This window comes from Schistocerca nitens, chromosome 8 (genome assembly GCF_023898315.1).
Source record: "Schistocerca nitens isolate TAMUIC-IGC-003100 chromosome 8, iqSchNite1.1, whole genome shotgun sequence".
Classification (NCBI taxonomy): Eukaryota; Metazoa; Arthropoda; class Insecta; order Orthoptera; family Acrididae; genus Schistocerca; species Schistocerca nitens.
Genome location: NC_064621.1, coordinates 541,876,964 through 541,904,446, shown reverse-complemented (window position 1 = coordinate 541,904,446; position 27,483 = coordinate 541,876,964). Strand labels below are relative to the sequence as shown.

The window sequence follows — 27,483 nt, the reverse complement described above, 5'->3', positions numbered from 1 at the left end:
AGTACAAAATTTCTCAGTAGCCTTGACTTCATCTTTACACTGTTTTTCACAAGCCTCCACCTTCCTACTATTGTCATCACAAAGTTTCTCCCTCTCTTCTACACATTTACTACTCAATGTTAATTCCTCATTAGTATTATGTACTACTTTTCTTCATACTATTTTCCCACCTCCTAATGCCTTCTTTTCAACTATTTTCAAACCTATTCATGTTACTTTCCATCCTATTCATGCCGTCTTTTGAACTATTGGCATTACTCAAAATTTGCCTCAACATCGCTTCCAAATTTCCGTAACCACTATTGTCCTGCGACTCAGTCCCCATTAAGTCTTTCTCGTTATTTAAGAACTTAACCTCTAGAGCTTTGTTTTCAAGCACACTGTCTTGTTCGTTAAGGCCACTCATTATGCATCACTTAATATAAAACACCTTTTGCTATGAAATACCTTATTTTTCAATCACTCGTCTCCTGCTGCAGTTGTGGTTGTTGCTGCTGCTGCTGCTGCTGCTGCTGCTGCTGCTGCTGCCATCATCTCAGTCCATACAGTCTGCACGACTGCGGCAAGTTGTAATTCTCTCGGCCAAGTTTCTTGTTTATCTCTGGTCAGCTGTGTCCATCTGCGTGCTGATTGGCTGCTCCTGTACTCAGTGGATGCTTCCGTAGAACCCTCTCGCTGACTGGCTGCTGCACATTCTTCGTTAGGAAACCCCAGCACTGATTGTCTGACACCACTTTCATTTAAAGCTGTAAACTGCTCGAGTTCACACTTCACTGTCAAATGTCATGAGTTCTAGTTTATTGTGCCCACATACAATAATCCTCACCCACAAGGGCACCATATGTAACAGTTCCACCTGCTATATTTATTTCTTCGTTTGTTCTCCTTGGTGTCGACGTATTGCGTTGCTACTCTGGCTGAAATATAGGTTTTGTAATTTGGACACTGACTACTGTAAATACTGTAGCTGACAGGTACACATTTGCATTTCGCCACAGTTTTATTTCACTTTGCACAAACCCCCAATAATACACAATTACATATGTATGGCCAGTGCACTATTGTTTTAAACTTTTCATAAGCCTCATTAATAGTTTGCAGACAAACCTCCACATACTGCTACAACAGTTTTCTGTTGAACATCTACGAGCATGAAAAACATAACTACATAGTTCACAGTCCTTCAAATAAATTGAACAGTCACTGTTACTGCTTTAACACACATTCTATTGGAGTAACACTTATTTCACTGTTAAGTTGATACATTGTTGTCGTACTAAGCAACACAGGTTCCTCGTCTGAAACTCTACCATGGACTGGCAGTCTCGTGACCAAACACTGGGCCCTTATTTATCATCACAATAATATGTACTGGAACTACACATCGTTCGAAGTTTAATTTACTGAAATTACTATTAAAACTTAACTCATTAAATTAACTGAATACATCAAAAAATTCATTCTTTTTAACAGTTTCTTCTACTGCAAGGGTTACGCCAATTATTTGTTTAAATCATGAAATTAACATATATAGTTACGCAAACAATACTTTTGACAAAACTGTTACTGTAATTACTCTGGAATTAATGAAGGACTGATTTTGCTAACACGTTTTCAAACAGAGCCAATTAGATACTTTAAGATTACTAGTATTTCGTCTTCCAAATGTTTATAATTAGTGCAGAATTTATATTTGTTTATAAGTCACCAACAGAATTTAAGATACGAAACAATTACTGATTTCACCCTATAATGAAAGATACTAATTATGAATAGTCAAAAATAAATTAGAAAATCAATTACATAAATAAAACTAAGCACAAAATTAGATCTGGTGTTATATGCTTTAAAACTGAGGGTCAATCTTTCTCTATTATGAAAATACAGATGGGTCATCCCATACTATGTCATCCAGGGCCCTACACCCACCTGTCACAGATATTTATGAAAATTTATATTTGAATTGTATGCATAAAGATAAGAAAATATTCCAAGTTTCATCCAATTCTAGCACGTAGTTTCTGAGTTATCACCGTTCAAAGTTTTAGGCAAATTGTATTTCCAAGGGCGATTAAGACGTAACTAAAGCGTGCATGCTTTTACAGAATTTGAAGCAAAATTGTTAGTTTTGAAGCTAGAGCCTTGAAATTTTCACTGTTTTCTTCTAAATTAAACACTGAAACTGACAGATCTACAAAATTCCGATTTGTAATGTTCATTCATATTGAAAAACTGTACTGAAACTCAAAATATTGTTAATTTCAAAACTGTGACATAGGTGTAAAAATTTGGAATAGCTAAAATCTCTTTCCAAATAACCCAATACAACCACATATTTTTAAAAACAGTACAAAATTACCTTTCAAATGGTGCAAAAAAACTTGGTGCGGTTCTGAGTTGTAACAATTTTATGACAAATTGAAGTCAAATTTTGTAATTTACTTTGTAAAATACATGTTTGATACAATAATTAAATATTTGAAGTCAATGCAACTGTGAAAATACCAGATGAACTCAAGTTTTATGTATCGATTATTTTAAAATAAAAGATACATACATTGAGAATTTTACAAAATAGGTTTAGTTACATTTGAATACGAGTTGGCCATTATTCGTTTTCAAACAAATTCTTTGTACAAAGCGTTTTTGATGATTTTACAGTTCAATAATTATTCAGTTGCAGTATTATACTAAGGTTATATAAAGCAGTATGTACAACAATTACATTTAAATGTCCATTAATTTTTTTTTTTTTCTTTTTACAATAAAGCATTGAAATTGTTCCATGTTTTGATGATTTCCTTTCTGGAATTAGCATCAATCTAATATGATCTGCCGAACTGAGATGCTACCTTTAGAGGAGCTATTACACATAGAAGATGGGCTGGTGGAAGAGAACATCTGTCTTCTTTTTGAACCCAAAAGAAAGTTTCTGCTGGTCCGTGAGGGTGCATAAAAAGAATGTCATAGTCCCCTTCTTCTTCACTGAAACCCAGAACCATTCCTATCCACCAGGTTCTTCTCATAAACTCATGCAATGAAAGAATGTAGGTTAGGTTTAATAGTTGTGATAGTCATAAAAATATTCTGTTTCAACAAAATTTCTGAGTCTGAACTCACTCGTTTGGCTGTAATTTCTTCACAAGAAGCTGGCTTAAAATAATGGAAAAGTTCATGTACCCGGTATTGTTTGACCATTTGAGATCTAGTTTCAAGCATTGTTCTTTTAGTTTCATTTTCTTCTTCCTTTAAAAAGAAGAAATATATTTTTGAGAATAAACTTTTGCAAAAATTGTACATTTGTTCAGTGTTTACTATCTGCTCACTTTGCCTACTGCTCTGCAAGTTTTTTTTGTTACAGTTCTCTTGACTGTGCCCCTATCCCATTGCAAGTTGCTTTACCAAGACTCGTAACATGAAATGACCAGCTTGCATTTAATTTAAAATCTTTTTATTTATTTATTTATTATACTTTTGAAGTTTTTATACTGAGCACTGCAACCATCTGTAAAATACTCAATTTGTTCAATGCCAGGAAAGTTTTGTTTTATGAAATCTATGGTTTTATCTTGTACTGAATAAACAAATGGTACATCAGGCTTTAGATCATCTAAAGTCATTCTGCTGTCACTTGAAACCCACTGCGAAAATTTAATGTCTTCATTTTCATCATAGTCTCCTAGTATTTCTTTTAGATGTAGCTGCATTGATTCACTTGTTTTCGGGCACACATCACAACATCTTAACATACAGTCTACGTTTTGTCTATCAAAAACCAATTTGTCCGTCATAGTGTGTATTGATTCTTTATCATGCTGGTTCAGAGCGTTTGCTAAAAGCTCAACCCTTTGGTGGTACAAGCAAACACACACACTGTGAGTTCCAGGTGAACCAGCAAGCACACACCATTTTGGTCTCAAGGAGCAAAATTTGGAAAATACAATTTTAATATTTAGCTGTTTTTCTTTAAACGCAATAAATAGTTCCTATAAGTTGCATAAAAGAATTCTTTCCTGCTTGTAAGTATTTTTTTGTCTTTAGCAGCTGGCAACATGTAAGAAAATTCATCATCTTCATAAAACAGTTGGACAGTGTCTATTGTTTACTGGGGAAGGGTTCTGCCATGTTTGGGTTCTGTCACAGCCAAAATACCTTTCTCGTTTGCAAGCGTTCAGGCTTTTCGCACAAACTATTCCAATACATTATATTTTTCCACTGCTTTTATGCAAGACCAAGACTTTGGAGTGATTGTTAATATCTGTATTTTTTCCTGTTTGGTCAAGTTTGTCTTGAATTTTTCCTTTATAGCATCCACTAAATGATCAAGATCCTTAGATTTTGTCTTCAATTTATTACCATGAGTTGTACTGTCAGATTCACTTGAATCGTTGAATTCTTGTACTTTCAAAACAAATGACAGCTTTTTTTTAACCTAGTCTTTTGCCTTTTTAAACTTCTTTTTGGCATATTTTTTTCTTCGATTGGGTAGATAATGACTGAAGTTGAAATAGTGCCACATCCAACCCTAAAAGCATTTCATTCAACTTTTCTCTTCCTACTAATCTTTTTGCATTGGTTAATTCACCCTCATTTGCTTCATCACTTTCAAGTAGAGCAATATCTTCTTGATCTAAAGTAGGTGTTGTCTCGTTCAACAATTTTCTACATGTACTGCACAACAGCTTTCCTGGCACTAAAACAGTGTTCTTATTTTCCTTAACATATTTCGCTTTTTCCAGGGTAATTATCCTCAAATCTTTCTTCTCTGTTAAAGGTACAGAATGTTTCTTAAATGGATCACAACAGGATTTTTGGTTCTTTTCAAAATACTTTAAAAAATAACACAAATGATGGGAACAAATATCATCTGTTTCACTGTACTGCTTATTAGTATGCCAAACTAAAATTTCTACTTCTTCTTTACACAAGTTTTCCGAAATTAAATAAATTTCTTTGCTTTTTGTCAGTGAACTATTTTCACATGAAAGATTTAGTAATGAACCTACTGAACACTTCAAATCTTTACATGAACTTGCTCTTATCTCCATGGTACAAAACACAAACTGTGTTTACATAACAATTATTTAAAATGTCACTAAGCACGAAAGACTAGGCAGTTAACTTGAACAGAGCCAAATGTACACTGATAGACTTGCAGTACAGTCAGACTGTGGGGGGAGGGAGGGTTTCATGTCCTGACTTAAATTTCATGTCTTGATGGAAAACAGCAGGCAAACTGCTGACTGGTGAATTTTCGATGTGCATACTTGCATAGGAGTACTGCCTTATCTGAACTTCAACACACTTCACATGACTCAAAAAATGTTGTATGTTTCTTGACTTTAACTTCAGCTAAATAAAACAAAAAAGTTAAATAAAATTACAACTACAGTAAAATCTTTGACCCAATTTAAAAATACATAATACAAGATGTACTAATGATTTACTGTTTTAAGTAGCTGATCTTCCAAATTATAGTTTTAAAACCTTATACTTCTATATAACCTCTACTATAACCATTTTGAATCTTAAAATAGCCATTCTATACAGTCTGAATAGATAAAACTTGTTTCCACTTCAATGTAAGAAAAAATGGTTACAACTCAGAACCCCACCAAATTTTTTGCACCATCTGAAAGGTAATTTTATGCTGTTTTCAAAAATATATGCTTGTATTGGGTTATTTGCAAGGAGATTTTAGCTATTAATAATTTTCTATGCCTACTATATTTACTCGAATCTAAGCCGCACTCGAATCTAAGCCACACCTGAAAAATGAGACTCGAAATCACGGAAAAAATGTTTTCCCAAATCTAAGCCGCACTTGAAATTTAAGGGGAGAGAAAAGTTTTATATCGCACCTCCAAATCAAAATAAAGTTGGTTCATTGTAACATGAGAAACAATTTAGGTAGAATGGATGAAGATAAAGCTACAGTAGTTTGGCTTCACCAGGTAGCCATTACTATGCACCAGGCGCTCTGTCCGTATTTATACGGGTACCCTTCCTTTTTCATGTGCTTCGTCTGGTTTGAATAAATTGCTTATTTTGCCATTCTCTTTGTTATAGGTGTTTACGCCACTCTAAGCTGAAAATGCATTATTGTACTGTGTCGTGCATTGTTTGTCACATTCTGATAATGAATGTTTACAACCTGTCACTGCTCGCAGCATGGCTTGCTTTTGTGCGCGCTACAGCCGCTTACAATAAATAAAAAGAGAGGAATTGTATCATTAGCGAAACAATGGCAAAGAGACTGCTATTTGTTGTTACGTACACTGCTGCTTTCTTTGATAATGATCAACAAAAACCAAATAATAGACTGCGTATGATAGAAAATGTTCTGAACGAGAGCTTAGCGAAAATTTTTCTCCATTTGAAAATCTTTGCAGACGCCTCTTTAGTACATTACATTCTGCACAGAAATTAGAATCATCTTAGATTTAAAAATCTAGTCAGTTGCCGTGCTTCATTTCTGACTGTATCACTATTCAGCATAAGAATAATATGAATATAATCATGACATGACATGTATATTCTTCCGCATTTGCTGCTGTCTCGCTCTAGTTTCATAATTTATTAGGCAGACAGGATTTAAATGAGATAGCAGCAAACACGAAATAATACACGGCTTAATGTTTACATTCGTATCATTCTTATGGTGAAGAAAATACTGCATGTGAATCACGATTTATAAAAATTCCTATTAGCAACCATTTCTTGTCACAGGTAGGAAAAAATTCAGAACATAGAGTTGGCCATATTGACATACATCCCAAACAGCCTTGCCAGTCGGATTTTCGTAGTAGATATTTGGTGATGACTTGAAATGCAGGGTGTGTTGTTGTTGTCTTCAGTCCGTAGACTGGTTTGATGCAGCTCTCCAGACTTTTCTATCCTGTGCAATGCAGAGTAGCAACACTTATAAAATAAGAATGAAAATAACTTAGAAATTAGAATTTAAAATAAAATTTTATTAGGTTTGTAATACATCTTACATGAAATGTTCGCCTCCAAAGTGAAAAACCCCAGCCCTTCATAAACAGATCAATCCAGCTGCGACTAGCCTTAAAATTCTCGATTTTTTGCTCTCTAGCAATTTCACATGCCATAACTTTTAAAATTTCGGCGTTCACAGGCAGGAATTTCTGATGCAGTTCCCTAATAGATTCATTTAAAATCACTTCTAGTGCATGATATCGGCCACACTTTGGCCCACCAAATGCTTTCCTGCTACTTGAACATTCAAATAATTTGTCTCTCAGCAGTCACCATCGCCTGACATTGTTCTCATCAATCCAGTATCACAGACCTGCAGCACAATTAGAACTTTGTTCCGTAAAAAAAAAAAAACTCCCCTCTTGAATTTGGCACTATAATGAAAGCGCTTCATTATGGTTCACTAACACCAACAAGCACTTCACAAAATTCCACGAAGCAATAGGTGCCGCTACATGAAATCTGTATGAGCCCCAGCGTGTCAACTCCTGCACAATCCTAAAGCCTTGTGCATTGTTGGTATTTTTGCATAAAGAAATTTATGTTTGTTGCCATGAATATTTGAAAGGATGCTACATAGGATGATGAACAATACAGAATTCCTATTTATTTTGTTGGGTTGTTGTTGTTTTTGTTGTTGTTGTTGTTGTCTTCAGTCCTAAGACTGGTTTGATGCAACTCTCCGTGCTACTCTATCCTGTGCAAGCCTCTTCATCTCCCAGTACCTACTGCAGCCTACATCCTTCTGAAGTTGCTTAGTGTATTCATCTCTTGGTCTCCCTCTACGATTTTTACCCTCCACGCTGCCCTCCAGTACTAAATTGGTGATCCCTTGACGCCTCAGAATATGTCCTACCAACCGATCCCTTCTTCTAGTCAAGTTGTGCCAGAAACTCCTCTTCTCCCCCATATCAAGGCTCTAGCTTCAAAACTAACAATTTTGCTTCAAATTCTGTAAAAGCATGCATGCATTAGTTATGTCTTAATCGCCCTCAGAAATACAATTAGCCTATGACTTTAAATGGTAATAACTCAGAAACTACTCGATAAAATTGGATTAAACTTTGGATATTTTCTTACCTTTATGCATACATTTCACATATAAATTTTGGAAAAAATCCAAAAACCTTGGGTTTTATATCTACTTTTGGCTGGATGATTTGGCGTGGAATGACCCAATTTATATTCATGTATGTTAATGGTGAATTGTTAAAAGTGAAAAAACTAATTTAAGGAGGCAGAAGGCAAAACAAGAGAGGAATCAAAATTCTCCCAGCTTGCTTCGTCATAGCACACCCTTTGCATTACTATACTGGACAACATGGATGAACAATTTATGAAGCAGTGGCTCCAGTAACAGCAGGAACAATCACTTCTTGATCGGCAGTTACTGGAACAACAGCAACAGTAGCTTGTATTACTACAGCAACAAATAACAGCACTGTCTACTATGAACAAGATACTTCATCATTCTACTGTTTCCTTCATTTATGGATGGCACTGATGATAGGGAAACATATTCATGACACCTGCTCCATCACTTCACTGCCTACAAGGTAACCAATTCAGATTGTAAACAGTCATTTTTTGTTTCCCGATCTTTTCATAGTGTGTTGAATTTGCTCCGTAAAAGTTATACCCCATGAAACATCCTGATGGTCTGTCTTTTAGTTTGCTACTTACCATAAAGATGACACTTTAAGTTGCATACAGGCATAATTAAAAGATACTTACACTTTTTAATTGTGCCTGTCTGCAACTTAGTTTGTCACCTTTACAGTAAGTAGCAATCATTGATATCCCAACCTGGAGTTTCCATTGCTTGATTTTGCTGAACATAGTTATCTGCAGTTGGACCATTATGAGTGTCAATCCTGTGTGGGCATATGCTCGTTTGAAATGTTATAGACATTGTGCACAACCATCGGGAACCTACTGACCTTCATGGTCTTAGTCAACATTGTGCTTTCGTGTGCTCTGAAGAATCAAGTTGCCAATTGTATGCAGACTCCTTGGTTCAGGACTCGCTTCTCCATCTTTCACCCAACAAGGAAGTCCACTCACAGGCTTTATGGCATATGGATCCTTCCTCAGACAAAATCCTTAAAATTGCTCAGGTTTTCAAATTCACATAGGAAACCGAAAGCTATTGGGAGGCTCAGTCCATAGTGTCTGCTGTCACCGCTTGTCTGACAGTAAAATCTTCCCATCAGTGCAACAGGAAATCACATCCCCGTGTCAGCCATTCTGGTAAACATGTTATGCCATGCCAACAGAATGGTCTAAAGGCAAGCAAACAGGGAAATGACAGTTCAAGTTCCTCTCATAACTCAATTTCAGAACCTTTCTGGGTTCTCCGTCTCAATGGAACTCCAATCCGTATTGTCTACCTTCTTGTACTCAGTGTTTCCACTAACACGCTCACTCCCTCTGTCCACATCGATCAGCTATTTGTTTTTCATGTGGCATTCCGGGTCACATTAAAAGTGTGCATCGGTCATCTGACATGCGGAACCACAGATACGATGCAGAGTCTGGTTCTCCCGTCTTTTCCCTCGTGGGATCTACTCACAGCTCTCCTACTGAAGCCATGCATTATAATGCTCTACTGAAACAATGACTCATCCCACTAGATGTCCACCTGTCAAATTGGTAACCATGTTATGAGTGAATGGTTTGGAAGTCCCTTTGCAGGTGGATACTGGTGCATCTTCTTCTCTTATGAATAGTACTACCTACGTTGCATTAGATTCTGATCTGCTACAACCTTCTTGTCAGAGAGTAACAGTGTACAGTGGCCATAACATTCACATGAAAGGCATTCCTGCTAAAGATATCTCCTATAAAATGTTTATAAAAACTATCCTGTTTTGTTGTTACTTCTGGTAATGCAGAAAACGTCTTTGTGGTAGACATATTGGAACAGTTTGGATTTCTGATTTTGGAGAATGCGTGTTTGATTGCCACATTGATCCCATTTCATGGCACTGATGACTTAAGTGCCTCATACTTGTATCTGTTTACCCCTAGTTTAGGAACAGCTGCAGATGTAGATGTAAAAATTCACTTACAAACAGGTCTGTGCCTTGCTTCCTGCAGGCCCCGCTCAATTTCACACATCCTTTGGGATGTGGTTAAGGCAGAATTGGATAGGTTGGAGGCCCTCGGTGATTACCCTTCTCTCATCATGCAAATGGGCCTTTGCCCCCTTGGAATCATGAAAAAATTGGATGGCTCTCTCTGCCTATGTGGTGATTTTAAGGCCGTTAATACCCAGGACATCATCGACACTTTTTCGGTTCACCGCACAAAAGACCTGTTTTCTAAGTTACAAAATAGTGTCTGTTGTACTAAGGTCGATTTTTCGGAGGCATACTTACAGTTGCCACTAAAGTGGGATCTACTGGTGCTCAACACACCTTTGGCCTTTACAGGTATAACAGACAAACCTTCGGTTTTTCTAGCACACCACCACTCTTCCAGCATTTCTTGGAACAGCTGATATAGGACATTCCTTCGTGCTGCAATTATTTAGGTGACATCACAGTGACAGGGACACCAACTGATGAACACCCTCAGAACTTGCAGTCTTTGTTTTCTTGATTACCTCTGGCTGGCCCCAAATGTAAACTATAAAATCTAAATTTTTCCAACAGTTCGTTGACTACCTTGGTACTATCATTAGCAAACAGAGGATCTGCCCACCAAGCAGTGCATCCATGCAACAGAAAACATGCCCAGGCCCCAGTATCTCAAGGAATTGCAACCCTTTATAGAAAAAATTAACTATTACTGCCATTTCATTTAACATGCTACAAAAATTTCCTATCCAGTATACGCATTGCAGAAAAAAGGGGTTCTGTTCTGGTGGTCTCTGAAGTGGGACACAGCTATTTCAGCACTTAAACGGGTACTGTGCCTCATCCCATTTTCACCAGGGATTCCTCTTCTTGCCACAGGCGTTATGCAGCATCGTGTCGGAGTAGTCGTGTCCCACAAGGAGATGGATGGTTCTGAACATCCTGTTGCATTCATGTCCAATACACTCAATGTTGCCCAATGCAACACCTCCCAGATTGAGAAAGAGGCACTGGCCATTGAGTGTGAAGTTCATGTAGTAACAGACTCCGACAGCAACATGGAACTGTCACATCTGTCTGAGATCAATCCTTACCTAAAGCTCTCATCACAAGTGGCATCACAATCTAAAAGCTGTCTCTGCAAAAAGCGATCTGGGAAAAGGCCAAGGCCCTGGAGCTCACGTCACATCATCTGGTGAGATCCCATGACCTACAATCGGCTGTAATCATTTGCCTGCCACACAGAGGACTCGTTCTCTTCTGTACTCACTGTACCGGCCAGTATCTGTTGGCAACTTTTGTTTTGTCTTCAACTATGTATCGACCTTAATATTGACAAGTTAGCTTCTTCAAACTTATCAGTTATTGTCTTTACTGTGTCACAGTAATAAGCCAAATAAAGTGTACTCACATGTCTGTGGCTAACATTACTAAATTGTAGTAATCTGGTGCTGTTAGTAACAACATTAAACATTTTTAAATCCATTGGTAGAATATCTTTTTTGCATTTTCTATTTTTAAATATTTTCTCTATTTATAGCCTGTATTTAATATTTTATATGCAACCTGGACACTATAACTCTTGCGACATTGCTGTAAAGACCATACAAGTGAAATTGAGAACTCAATATGGAAAAGAGTTGAGCTATTGCACAAGTTGCAATATGAAGCAACAGTCACACTGACATTAGGGATTTGTCAAAAACCAAAGCCTCTTTACTACTTTGTGATGACAAAAACAGCTGTCCAAGACCTGCGCATATTTCCTGCATAAAATGACATCAACACTTCTGTGGTATTGTCTCTGGAGATACTGTAATATTCTGCACATTTCAAAGTAGTAGGTATTGAGAAAAGCACTGTTTTCCAGTAAGCACTAATGCTAATAACTAAATGTAACTGATGCACACTGTTTGCACTTATTTTAGGAGTAACAATTTCTGTGATACATACGTGAAGCTTCCTCCTTGGAATTCATGAGGCTGGAGTTTCCCAGATCGTGCTTTTTCTGCCAGTTTGCGTATTTCTGTTGAGATCGTTTCGATACCCTTGCCTGCTGCATTTTTCACTATGGGTGTGATCAAACCAGCATCTGTGGCAACTGCTATTGATACATCCACAGTTGGAATATGAACTATCTGTAACAAAATGTAGCTTTAACTACCAGATTTTAGCTTTCATCAAACAAGGTAGCATCCTCATGAACACGAGCTGACACTGATAAGATTCATTGGATACAGGATATTAGTGCCTACTAATTGTATCTTGTCTTAATATTTCTAAGATATTCTATGACAGAAAGCTAGAATTAAAGTAAATATTATTTTTAAGACATGTTTATTTAGTTTTCAAATTTATGTTCTTAATCAAAAGCAGAAATAGTCAAATATTTCTCCATGCATGTGTTACAGTCAAAACCTGTTTTTAGTTAGAACGTGTTCTTACTAGTTTGTACTGACCCACTTCATCAAAATGTGTTTTGCCTAGTTAAAACTAGTTTTAACTGACTTTCACTTTTGACCAGCAGCAAATTCTAGTTGTAACTAAAGTTATCAGTACCAACTAGTTTCAACTAGTAAGAACACGTTCTAACTAAACTAGACAGAACTAGTTTTCACTAAATTTATTTAGGGGCAAATATTAAAATTAAGAGCAACTATGTTGTTGTGACAGTGCCACGACATTTAAAAGTGCCACTACGTCAGTACGCGAACTCGGCGATAGAGGCGCTCCGCAGCTCGGCCGAGCGCGGGAGCGCCACCTGGCTATGAACAGCGCCGGCCGCATGTCACGGCACAGCAGTCGAATGACAGATACGGAGTTAGTAGTATGTAACCCGCTAGTGTTTCTACTTGTGCATATCCACGCAAATTATTAGTGATTAAAGTAAAGGTTATAACATATGTGACAAAACAGGCTAAAAGAATGAAGATGGCTTCAGATTCAGTACATGCCACTGTAGAAATCAGTGACAATATAATTATATCGATCCTGTTACCGACAAATCAAAACCAGATCTCCCCAATATTATTGGAGTTGTTTTTCAGAAAGATGAACAGGGCTTGCACAAGATTGGAACGAAATATGGGATACTTGACAAATTGTATTGCAGGTATGTATTTCTGAACTGATTTCAATAATTAGGACAAATGTCAGACATATTCATTACTTCATTGATTTAATGCTTTGAAAATGTTGCTAACTATTCAAGTAATTAATACCTGCAATACAATTTGTCGAGTATCCCATATTATTCAAGTAATTAATTACTTGAATAGTTAGCAACATTTTCAAAGCATTAAATCAATGAAGTAATGAATATGTCTGACATTTGTCCTTTAATTATTGAAATCAGTTCAGAAATACATACCTGCAATACAATTTGTCGAATATCCCATATTTAGTTCCAATCTTGTGCAAGCCCTGTTCATCTTTCTGAAAAACAACTCCAATAATATTGGGGAGATCTGGTTTTGATCTGTCGGTAACAGGATCGGTATAATTATATTGTCACTGATTTCTACAGTGGCATGTACTGAATCTGAAGCCATCTTCATTCTTTTGGCCTGTTTCGTCACATAGTTGCTCTTAATTTTTATATTTGCCCCTAAATAAATTTAGTGGAAACTAGTTCTGTCTAGTTTAGTTAGGATGTGTTCTTACTAGTTGAAACTATTTGATACTGATAACTTTAGTTACAACTAGAATTTACTGCTGGTCAAAAGCGAAAGTCAGTTAAAACTAGTTTTAACTAGGCAAAACGCATTTTGAGGAAGTGGCTCAGTACAAACTAATAAGAACACGTTATAACTAAAAACGGGTTTTGACGGTAACACATGTACATATGTGTGTGTGCAACCTTGCCCCCCCTCCCTCCCTCCCTCTCTCTCTCTCTCTCTCTCTCTCTCTCTCTCTCTCTCTCTCTCTCTCTCTACAATCGAATGAAATGAGGCTCCAGTCCATGAAGTGTATTACAGTTTCCCATGGAAATCAGTTCACAGACTCCAGCAAACACAGGCAGATGAACCACAACAGTAAGCAAGATTCTGTGGAAATGATTGCAATGTGTTCTATACATAATGCAGCCTAATGACCATGTAAAAAGACAGGAAACGTCTGGGAATTTTAGTTCACTACCAAACAGATGAGGATTTATCAGAATGAATCATTACAGCTGATTAACTGCCATTTCATTAACTATGAAAGAATAACAGTTACAAACTCCACACATGCAGAGACAATAAATCCCAAGTTGTTATTGAATGTGACAGCACACAAGTAAATATGTTTTAGTGTCATTCCTAAACGAGCTTTGTTTGGCACATTTTCTTCATCACAATAAATATCACAAGAAATGTATATATAAATGTATGGTATAGTGAAACATTAATTTTGGAATACATTAAATACTGAGTAACAGGCACTTTTATTTACAACTTATTTACAGAAGACTCCGTGCCCACACAGATTTAGACTCAGTATATTATTAATTAATGTTATATTTGTTACAAATAAATGCAAAAATGCACACTATCAAATTACAACAACAACACTCATGACTGGCATTATTAGAATTACAATTTCGAGAGTCCATTGTGTGTTTTACCTTTCCATCAATCCAATGTACATTAACTTCAGGATACTGGAGCAATGCATTTGCAACAGCTTTCACAACAAAGTCATTCACAGATACAGATATACCATCTGATTTCAACTGCTTCCTTAAAGCTAATATTTTGTCTATTGTACATTTGACGCTGCCATAGGCATGTGGTATTGTTGACTGGAAAAGAAAGAATGGCAATTGAATATACATTAATTTCATAAGAAAACTATAAAAAATAAAAATAAATTTTACACACACACAACTGAGACAACACCTGTAAATATCCAGAACTTCAACATTTTTTTAAAGAATTTAAATAGGACTACAGTTTTTTTTTTGGCACCAGAATAGCAGATTAACTATTCTGTAGCCCCGAAAAAAATAAAAATGCCTTCAAGCTGAATTAATTTTGTTTTGTTTTGGCACCTTTTTCAATGGAGAACCACTATTTTTTGTGGAGAATGGAACAATTTCTTGTTGGCTTTAGAAAATAGTTATATCAATGAAATTTCCTTATACAGATCTGCTATTCTGGTGCACAAAAGATACGTAGCTACACATAAGAAAATGCTTATGACCACTGTATTGTTTTAGAATATGTCATTCCAGTGATTTACAGTGGCAAAAGCAGGTACATCATCTTGAAACAAACAACACTGCTCTCTCTATTTTTTTAAAAAAAACATCAAGCTTAACATGGTTCTTGCAGAGGCCACAATTAAATGTGACTCCCTGTATACAGTAACAGGAGTGAAAAAACAGAAAGGAAAAATATCAGTGCACAGGCAGGAAACACCATCTGCTCTTGCACAACAAAAGAAAATTAGGCAGTAGTGCACACAGTCTCAGAGATCCACACTGACTCTCATCCTTTATAACTGCATCCTGTGAACCTTCAAGAAAATGAGGCTAATTATTCTATTTAATGTGCTATCCACTCAGCAAGCAAAAACATATAAATTCCTACTTGCGCAAAACTCTGAGAATCATTATGATGGCACGCATTCTCTCTTTTATCACTAGTATCTTGAATCATTATTCTCATTTCCTACACTACCCTCTCAAATCATCCCTGCCTTACTGTACTTCCTTCTCTTGTGGTTTAACTATATTCTTTTCTATTTGCATTATTACATTACTGACTTCTACATCTACATATTGTCTTGCCAATGTACAGCACCATTACCAAGTTGAAGTGTGTACAATATGTAAGTAGACTCATTTATTTTGTCATTGTAACTGTGATGGAGAAAACAAAATTGTTCTGTGGTCTGTGCTGGACACCAGTTCTCTAACTCTACATAATAATCTTGCATAAATTCACTATTATAAAATTCCCCAAGCATGTGACCATTAAGTATGCTTTTCAATTCCTATGAACCCTTCTTGCAAGCTCACTTGTAGATTAAAATGGTCTAGCAGTATTCCACTGCCTCTGCATGGTCTCCTTTGCAGATATACAATGGTTTCAAAAGTCCCACAATAAATTTAACTTCTCTGTTTGTCCTTCCTAAAACTGATCTTAAATCATTATTACTGACATAAATGACAACAGTTAATGAAGTACCAATGGACAATATGCGAATTTCCCAGTAATGTGGCTTTTTGCAGCTGGGAAACAGACCTCTGTCTTTGCTGACTGTTTCTGAGTGCCCACCAAGATCTCTTAGTAACGTGTCCAATTTCGGAGAGAACCGCTAAGATCACTTTTACCAATTTATCCCAAAGTTGCAGAAGTTTACTTTTCAGGGCTCCGTATTTCAGAAGCTCTTCCACCATCTTATGCAACTCTACTGTCACCTGGAATGATGACATCAACAACCTGCAATTACTTTTTCTCAACTACTGAGAAGTCTAGTGAATTATAATTCAATGTCTCATCAGCCCAAAGAGCCTAGTAGCTAAGATAATCCTTTTCTGACCACCCTTTCTATCTTACAATACTGCCAGTTCATAACTGGCAGCTGGTATTCTTGGCACAAGTCCGAATATACTATTTGCAACTCAACACTGTGCCTCTATTTGTAATCTGTCAGTATGATCTTTTTGCAACAGTTCAGGAAATGGTCAGTTGTTTTGTCACTCCTTTGGGAAGTCTGTTATTCTTCCAGTTTTGACTGGAACAGCACCCTTCCTGATGGCTTGCTCCTTTGCTGTTACTCTTTGCAATCCTGTTTCCTTCCCAGCCACAACCACCCTTTTTGTGATTTGTTATTTGACCTTGTGGGTAATATACACATCAACTGTTTCTACTACAAATTTGTCAATGGATTGGAAGTCAAAAATCGGCAGATTTTTTGTGCTCCTCGGAAATTGCAGTGTTACTTCATTAGCAGCTACATCTTCTATAGTTGTTGATAAATATGTCTTTTTGGATAAGAACACCTTTCTACACCAAACTACGTGACTTTAACCATTTGTGTAGTTTATACTTATTTCTTACCAAACGAAAGCGCTGGCAGGTCGATAGACACACAAGCAAACACAAACATACACACAAAATTCAAGCTTTTGCAACCAGCGGTTGCTTCATCAGGAAAGAGGGAAGGAGAGGGAAAGACGAAATGATGTGGGTTTTAAGGGAGAGGGTAAGGAGTCATTCCAATCCCGGGAGCGGAAAGACTTACCTTAGGGGGGAAAAAAGGACGGGTATACACTCGCACACACACACACATATCCATCCGCACATATACAGACACAACCAGACATATTTAAAGACAAAGAGTTTGGGCAGAGATGTCAGTCAAGGCGGAAGTGCAGAGGCAAAGATGTTGTTGAATGACAGGTGAGGTATGAGTGGCGGCAACTTGAAATTAGCGGAGATTGAGGCCTGGTGGGTAATCGGAAGAGAGGATATATTGAAGAGCAAGTTCCCATCTCCGGAGTTCGGATAGGTTGGTGTTGGTGGGAAGTATCCAGATAACCCGGACGGTGTAACACTGTGCCAAGATGTGCTGGCCGTGCACCAAGGCATGTTTAGCCACAGGGTGATCCTCATTACCAACAAACACTGTCTGCCTGTGTCCATTCATGCGAATGGACAGTTTGTTGCTGGTCATTCCCACATAGAATGCATCACAGTGTAGGCAGGTCAGTTGGTAAATCACGTGGGTGCTTTCACACGTGGCTCTGCCTTTGATCGTGTACACCTTCCCACATCTTTGCCTCTGCACTTCCACCTCGACTGACATCTCTGCCCAAACTCTTTGTCTTTAAATATGGCTGCTTGTGTCTGTATATGTGTGGATGGATATGTGTGTGTGTGTGCGCACGTGTATACCCGTCCTTTTTTCCCCCTAAGGTAAGTCTTTCCGCTCCCGGGATTGGAATGACTCCTTACCCTCTCCCTTAAAACCCACATCCTTTCGTCTTTCCCTCTCCTTCCCTCTTTCCTGATGAGGCAACAGTTTGTTGCGAAAGCTTGAATTTTGTGTGTATGTTTGTGTTTGTTTGTGTGTCTATTGACCTGCCAGCGCTTTCGTTTGGTAAGTCACATCATCTTTGTTTTTGGATATATTTTTCCCACGTGGAATGTTTCCCTCTATTATATTAATATTATACTTATTTCTGCTATTCATTCAATGTACTGCACTGTTGACTCGGGGGAGAGGACATATTGGACAGTCAAATGAAAATGAAACAAATGGAAAAAATGAATAAATAGTTTATTATTTCAAAAGTAATCACCGTAATTGTTAATACATGTATTCCACTGTGAGACAAGATGGTCAATAACTTCATGGAAAAACTTTCGTGGTTATCTACAGGACCTCTTCGTCCAGAACAAATTTATGGTCAATATGACCAAAAATATGAAATTGGATGGGGGAAAATAGAGACTGAAAGGGGGATGTGTAAGGGCTTCCCAGCAAAACTTCTGCAGCATAGATGAAACAACCTTGGCAACATGTGGGCTGCATTTTTCTAAAGTGTATTATTCAGAATATAAGTTAATTGTGGCTGATAATAACTGAACACAAATTTCACAATGAGACATTTTCTTTAAAGTAATATTTTTCACAAAATTATGAGTCAGGAAAACCATATGCACATGGAAATCCTACTCCACCAATTACTATCAGTTTTAGGTATGACATACTTTTTAAAGCCCTCATGTTCCTTCTTTATAAGGAACATCTTGTCTTCTCTAAAATTTGTGTAATTCAAGAAATGGCTTTATCCAAATTTACTGTTATTGTAATAATTACAGAATTTTGAATCTTAAAATGCTGTCTTTTCAAAGTATTTTCTGTATTTAAAAATGTGTAATTGTGATAGAGTTTCAGATGCACACGTTTATCCCAGAGTTGTAGCAAAGTCACAACAATTTTTCTAACTCTATGTTTATCATATTTCACACTCTATTGTGTTAGTGAAATATTATAAACACAGAATTAGAAAAATGTCTGTGGCTTTGCTAGAACTGTGGGATAAATGTGTACATCTGAAATTCCACTACAGAAAATAGAGCCTGATACTAGCTACATCAAAGAAAACATTAGCTAGAAAATTAATAAATTATGAGTCAGAATTGCTGGCCAGTACTTATCTTAAGGAGGCAAAACATATAGAACTGCATATAAGATAAAAATGGCAGTAAAAGGGAACCACTACATAGCTCTCGGAATTAACAAGTCCTTCATGGGAGATGAGAGACACCCGCCAGTTACAAATATGTCTATCCTTCCCTCCCAAAGGTTAAGTACTGACCAGTTTATTATAATCTGATATTAACACTATTTTAAGAACAAACAGTCAATAATTACACAATACGGCTTCATCACTAAATGTGTAAAAAGAATGCCAACAATTCCAGACTTTTGAGTCGTAACTGAATATGTAACAGCTTTGGAACGGCCAGGATAGAAAAACAACATGTGAAGGATAGATTGCTACTTCTCAAACAGAGGAGGCTTTGAGTAGCAGATAAGCACAAAGAAACAGAATGCTGAAATATTTAAATTTTGGAAGAAGTCATTAAGAAGTAGTTATACACATTCACACAAGAAAACACATAAACAAATATGGCAACTGTGTCAAACAAATATGGCAACTGTGTCCAGGTGCCTAAGTGTGGCCTGATGAGTAGCTCTCTATCCTTTTCTTGTAACTTTTTCATTTCTAACTCTTCAGTTAAAATGTAATATACCCTTTCAGATGACATATGGTAAGTGTGAGCATTTTCACGCACTTTCAATAAGTGATCTTCCATGACCTTTATGCACTTTTGCAATGATTTCTGGAGTAGTGACACATCTTGGCCAACCACTGCTGGATGATCATCAAAGCTCTCCTGACCAAATTTAAATTCATTTGTCCACTTGCCAACAGTTGAATATGAAGGAGCAGAGTCCCGCAGTGTATTCTGGAAACTGGCACGAATGTCCTTGGCTTTCATACCTTTCTTTACAAAGTATTTAATCTCTGCTCAAATCTAGATTTTTTCCATCTTCACAAATCACTACTCGGGAACAACAACAGAGCCACGTCACCGCCACTGTTCTCTTCCAAGAGCACTGACGTGGCACATGTTTACAGGCAACAGCCCAATGAATATCACGTGAATAACTCGGTGTGCTAACATTGACCTCTTGTCGTGATTCTGAGAACTTTACAAACCACCCTCTACGTACCATTTTGGAAAAAAATTCATGAAACCAATTTTTCAAACCAATTTTTTTTAAAGCATGTCTTAAACTATTTTTCTACATGGTTGCTGCACCATTGTTCAGACATTAGTCATAATGGGAAACCAACTTTTCTAGGCCCTCTTCATTGAAAGAAGCACCCAATGAAGACAGACACTGCTGAACACCATTTTTTTGTGCTGTCATGCTGTCAAAGCACCTACCTCCAATGTAACGCTTCAAATTCAAGTCAAATGGTAGTCTGAAGGTGCAAGATTGGATTTGTATGGTGGGTGATCAAACTGCTTCCAACTGAAGTGCTGAATAAGGTATTGAGTGACACCAGCATAATGGGGGCATGCACTGTCATGAAGCAACACAACACCTTGGCTGAGCATTCCACACCTGTGTTTTGAATTGCACATCAAAGCTTTCTCACTGTTTCACAGTAACATACCATCACAACAGTTTTATCTCTGGGAAGGAACTCAACAAGCTGAATGCCCTGTCCGTCCCAGAAAACAGTGCACTTGAGTTTTTCGTGCTGACAACTTTGTTTTCAGTTTTTGTTTTTTGGAGGATCATGAGTTGAATTGTCTCACCCACTTGCTCACCAATCCCTTAGTCATTTCATTTCTACATATAAAAGGCAATGTCCCAACTGACTGACTTTTTCGCCAAGCCATCATCGCCCAGCCCAAACCACTATGGATAGAAACTAGAAATTTGGAGAAGTGTTGATTTTATGCTGTAGGCATTGTTTAAGAAGGGATTTTTTGAAGTTCCACCCCTACGGGGGTGAAAAGGAGACCAAAGGTTTCTTAAAAATATGTCACTATTAAGGCAATTTTGAATCTAGACCTACGAAAATTGGTATTTCATTTCTCAGTCAGAAATAAAAAAATATGTGTTTCGCCATTTTTGAAAATTTAATCCCTATGGGTGTGAAATAATGAGAGAGAAAATTGGTATTTGACTTCCTGGTTACAAATAAAAAGTTATGCCTTTCAGTGTTTTTGGAAATTCAACCCCTATGGGGATGAAATGTTTTACGAAACTATTTCATTGTGAAAGCATTTTTAAAGCTAAATCTTTGAAAATTAGTGTTTGGCTTCTCGGTTTAGAAAAGAAAAATTATATGTTTCAGTGTTCTCGGAAATTCAATCCCCAAGGGGGTGAAGTAGTGCCACACTTATTCACTAACTCAACATCGGCCAGTCCAATCCACTAAGGACAGAAACCTGAAACGAGTGTGGATCTCATATTGTAGGCACCGTTTAAGAAGGGGCTGTTCAAAATTTCACTCCTATGGGAGTTAGATATGGGATGCAAGGCTTTTTGAAAATATGTTGCTATTAGGACAATTCTGAAGCCATGCTCACAAAAACTGATATCTGATTTCTCAGTCAGAAATAAAGAAGTATGTGTTTCAGCATTTTTTTAAGTTCAACCACAAAAGGGGGTAAAATAGTGGGTGAAAGTTTTTTTGAAAATAAATCGTTATTAAAGGAACTACTAATGCATTTTTAAAGCTATATCTGTAAAAATTGGTACTTGACTTCTTGGTTAGATTTTTAAAAGTGTGTGTTTCACTGCTTTTGGAAATTCAAACCCTAAGGGGGTGAAATAGAGGATGAAAATTTTCTTAAAAATATTTATTTATGTTAAAAAATTTTAAAACTAAATCTATGAGAATTCTTAATTCACTTCTCAGCTACATATAAAGAAATATGTGTTAGGAGATGAAAGTTTCTATGGAAATATCTCCAGGAGAACACAGAAGGCATGATGAACAAAAACTTTGCACTCCAGCTACTAGAATCACTTTTTGGTCAGAAGTACCTTCGAAAAAGACCATGCTTCTACGGCCTTAATTAGCATGGAAATTCTGGAAGCTGTTGCAATTTGTGAACAACATAAAAATTCAATTAAAGAGAAAGAAAAAGAATGTGTGCTGGCCATATAGTTTACGCGAGTGAAGCAGTGGGCACTAAGCTAGTTTGCACCATAAATCTCTACAAGTTAATGATGAATTTCAGCTAGTTTAACAGTCACTGCATTTAAAAACCGTGTTACAGAACACACTTCACAGTCGGTGGGCTACGAGACTGTATTAAACATTTTGAATGATCACTAACAGATGCAAACACAACACAGTCTAGTTGTAATGGCATCAGTGAAAAGACAATGAACCAGAGTGCGAATGTACAGAACTGCAACACTAATGCTGCTGTGATGGTAGAATGAAATGGTACTTACTTTCCGGACAACCCGAGTTGTCTGAAAAACCTTCCTACGTGTCTCTTTCAACAGATGCTGTGAACAATGTATTGTCTGAAAAACCTTCCTACGTGTCTCTTTCAACAGATGCTGTGAACAATGTAACAGCCTGTCTTAGTCGAAGCTTCCATGTTCAGTACTCAAGGAGTATAGTTATACGAGGTCATTCAACTGTATAATAATGAATGTCTATTTGTTTATTTAACTTGGATTCCTTGAAGTCTTTGTGCTTGCATACCTATGAGGTCTGTTCAAAAAATTCCAGAACATTCATAATTTAGCGCCAATGGTGTATTGGAGCGAAATGCGGTAGGCATCCCTGCACATGCCTGTGTTTAATGTGTAACTGCCGGAAGTTTGATTGTTGTTTGTCTGTTACTGTTCAGTGCTGTATTGAGTAGAATGTTGTGTTAGGCTGTGTCCTACATGAGCGACAGAAGCGAGCGACAGCGCACAACAGCTTCAGGCGACAAAACACAACCGCAGGTGTAGTTACGGAATGTCCTACGTGAGCGACATCTGTGTCACTACGTCTCCCGCTGCAACTTGCGACATTTGAATTCAAACATGTTTGAATCTTGTCACTGCAGCACGTGCGACAGAGAGCGGCAGCCACGTGTCTCTCGGCAAAGCAGTGGAGCGGACCCAATGGCAGCTATGAATTACTTAAAATCCGATTTTAAGAAAACTATTCGGCGAAAAAAATTTGAGTCTTCCATAACTTATAGCTTGATATCTTTAAACGATAAAGGACTGAATTTATTTTCGTTATTCGTCATAGTTACTGTGCTGCATGAAATTGAGTACATGGCCGCACGAAATTTTTAAAAATTTGCAGAGGTAAAATCACATTATGTAGACTTTTAGTGTAGTTTATTTAAGGCCATACATTATTGGGTATGAAATGTAACCAATATATCTAAATTGTATTGAAAGTTGAGACCGGAATGATATCTCTTTTAATTCTTGAGATATTGGTTGTTATATCCGCGGACGGGTCGCTCACGGTGCATCCGAACCTTTCCTGTGCTTCGGGAATCAAGTGGTCGTAAAAATCATTGTATCTCATAAAAGGTTCAAGATATCGAAATGACGAATTTTGGAAATGACAGCACGTAGAAAGGACTATTTTATCATATGATTAACACTTGATATGTTTTTGTAAACATGTGAGCAGAGCCAAAAACAGGACTCCCTATAACTCATACCATGAGGTTTTGTCCAAATTTTCACTGCCAGACAAAGGGAGAAAAACAGGTAAATGGGGTATCAAAGTGACCAGCATGTGGTCCAGTTTGTCACGAAAATATTTAACTGCTTGAAAGTAATCAAGGTGATTAACGAAAACTAAATTAATATGCTGAGGAAAAATTGAAATATTTCACGAAAAGCTGTCAAGTGTCAAAAATTTCATCTGTTCAAGACCTAGCTATTTTGCACATAAAAAGATACATTGTTGCGGTATTTAAATGTCAAAAAGGCTTCTTTCGAATCAAGTATGTTAGGAAGGCAAACGAGGAGTCAGTAAGATTATGATTTCTGAATAAAACTTGAAATTAAAAAATGAAAGAAATAATTCAAATATTTTATGAAATGATTTGTGTAAAAGAAATAAGTAGATCAGAGAAAAATTTCTACGTGCCTTTAATGACGCTCGAAATCATGAACAGAAAATGAGGTGCACCAAATGTTTTCCTAATATTTTTTATTTCATATTTTTAGACAAATCATTACACAAAATGTTTGACGTTCCCCCCCCCCCCCCCAAAAAAAAAAAATTTGGAAGCTTTACTTTCACAGAATACACACGTGTGAGCAGAGGAGCATTTGACTATCACATCAATAAATACAGTAATTGAAATGCTTGGCCTTAACATTGACTACTGATGAATTACGTTCACAACATCAAATACCTGTAAAATTTCATAGTTCATTGTAATTTATTAGGAATAAAATGTGTGTTATGTACTGGGATCAAGTTGTTTGGCAAGACCTTAAAAATATACTTAGGGATGAAGTGTAAACAGTATATATAAAACTTAGTATACAGATGGTAACAGAGTCAGTAAAAATATAAGAAAATCCCGGAATCGAACCCACGACCTCTTCCCAACACGTAATCATGAGCTGTGTACGCTACCCCTACACCACAGCTAGCTTCGGCTTAATGGTACCAATCTGTGTACTTATGTTCATATTTAGCATAGTTAGTCATGTAGTAGTCATCCCTCCGCATTTATTGGCTGTTTAAAGTTCTTGATCATGTAAAAAATATTTGTATTTAATTTATTGATGAGATAGTCGAATGCTCCTCTGCTCATTCACGTGTATTTGAAGAATTTGTCTGGTGATCTTCGTAGTTGATGATATTTATGAAATCCTCCATGGAGTTCCTCCCTTTGTAAATTTCACGCACAGCATTCATTTTCACTTTATTTTCTTAAGTAAACCTAATTCTGTAGCCTTACTCTTCAGCTACAGTATTCTACAGGTTAGGGATGCCGTTTTATAGGAACAGCTGGTTGGCCCTAAACAGCCATCTTGTAGCACAACATGGTCACTCGCATGCAGGACACCCAAGCTTTGCGCCCGACGCTGCTGATTGTTGCTGGAGTGTCGCGTATCCAGAAGTCACTCGATGTCACTCACTTCTGTCGCTCATGTAGGACATGGCCTTGCACAGTTTGCGAATTTCAAGATGGCAGGGTTAGACAAGCAACGCATGTGCATTACATTTTATGTGATACTCAAGAAAACCTTTACAGAGACATACCAAATGATGAAGGGCGCCTATGGTGATGAGTGCTTAAGCCATACTCAGTTTTATGAATGGTTCCCACAGTTTAAAAATGGCTAGACTGAAGTTAAAGATAACCCTCATTTAAGATGCCCTTTGACATCTACTGACAATGCATGTCAATCGAAGACTGACTATGCGAGATATTGTAGAAGAATGTAACATTTCAGTTGGATCATGTCACAAAATCCTGACACAGCATCTTGGAATGATGTTCCTTAAGAGAATCAGAACTGGTGATGAGATGTGGTTCTACGGTTATAATGTTGAGATTAAGGTTCAATGTTCACAATGGGTCAGGAAAAGTTCCGCAACACCAAAAATAGCTTGTCAGGTCAGGTCAAATGTCAAAACCATGCTGATATTTTTCTTTGACTTTGAAGGATTAGTTCATCATGAATTCGTGCCACAAGGACAAATTGTTAATCAATGGTACTATCAGGGCATGTTGCGACACCTGCGAGAATATGTGAGAAGGAAATGGCCTGAAATATGCCAAGACAATTCATGGCTCTTCAATCATGATAATGCAGCCACATATTCATCCCTGTTGATGCATGACAACTGCACAAAAAATGAAATCACTGTGCCGTTTCATCCTCCATACCTGACCCCTGCAGAACTTTTTTTACTTCCGAAGTTGAAAACCCTGCAGAAAGCTTGAAGATTTGCAACAATAGACTAGATGAAATAAAATTCGCAGATGGCTCTTTGCACAATCCAGCAAGAGGCATACTAAGAGGGCATCCAGAACTGAAAAAGGCATCGAAAGCAGTGTATCAACTGTGGCGGAGAGTATTTCGAAGGAGACCACGCACAATAAGTAAAAGGTAAGTATATAAAAATTTTGTGGACAAAGTTCGAGAATTTTTTGAGCAGACCTCTTATTTTGTGGTAATTATGGAACTTACTACCTCTAAGCTATCATCAGCACTGTAAGCAATAAAAATTAAAGTACATTAACTGAAAATTAACTTTGATGGAGTTGATTTGATTACCAAAAAATTGTTTAAACACCTTGAAGATTAGTTACTGGACACAAAATGATGGCTACAATTGAGGCATCCGAAGACATCACTATTACGGGATCACTCTTACTGACTTTATACAGAATGGTAATCAGATCATTCATGTGCAGAAATGCCCCCAAACTACATACTGAGCCAACTAGGGGCCTCCAACACACAGTTGGGTCACAGTTGGGTTTAGCGTGTGCATGTGCTGTGGACGCATAAAGTAATAATCAAAGTACTTCTGGGGACACTCTCCAAATCAACATGAAGGTCATGGAATTCCCATGGATTTCCTTTTAACTAGTTCATCCAACGCATACCATTTCTTTTACTAGTCTGCATCCAAAACCTAGTCCAGTATGAACTGCACAAAAAATAACGAACTGCACAAAAAATAACTCATGTCCAAAGCAACCACTGAGCTGATTCAGTGTATTATTTTGATCAACTGCCAACAGGCACTGATCACGGACTGACATATGCGTAAAGTCGCTGACTGGGGACAATCCCAGCTGCTTAGAGATGTACAACTCAGGTCGCTTGTAACGCATGTTCCCACATTCCCGCAGTTGCTTGTTGTCACATCCAGTGGACAACAAGACTAACACCTCTGTTATTGAGATGCTTGGAAAAATACTTATTTGTGAATCTGGTGCTTCTGCAGAATAAAATGTCAAAAGCAATCCAATATTTTCACAAGTAATTCACCCATGATATATGACAGCAACTTACGCAGCACCTGAGGAATCAGAACATCCTGCAGAAGTGATGGCTGTCAAGTAAGTGGTATTTTAGGGGCTACATAATTCTGGATTAATTCTTGTACTTTCAAATTATGAAGGTGCTCTACAGAAATTAGAAAATTTTAGATAAGATATGGTTCAAGCCATTATGTACTGAGATTAAGTATCACAGTGGGAAAAAGAAACCTTCACTGGCACAGTGCAGTCATGCAACTCCTTTTCTACTGATGGACCTCACTGTCTGCGAAGCTTCTCTTCTCCTTCTGCTGCTACAGCATCCCACCCAAGGTTGTTAGGGCATTATTCTCAGCTCAACTGCAGTCTGAGTAGAGTTCAAA

General features: G+C 37.3%; 1 protein-coding gene across 1 annotated transcript in view; it reads right to left on the bottom strand.

The window, feature by feature from the left end:
- LOC126199273 (pyruvate dehydrogenase protein X component, mitochondrial-like) overlaps positions 1-27,483 on the bottom strand; it is a 122,168-nt gene that overhangs the window by 30,025 nt on the left and 64,660 nt on the right. Inside the window, exons 6-7 of the mRNA XM_049936081.1 lie at positions 14,686-14,862; positions 12,033-12,217 (exon numbers count right to left, since the gene is read on the bottom strand). Coding sequence (XP_049792038.1) covers positions 12,033-12,217; positions 14,686-14,862 — 362 coding nt within the window. The remainder of the gene's footprint in view (positions 1-12,032; positions 12,218-14,685; positions 14,863-27,483) is intronic.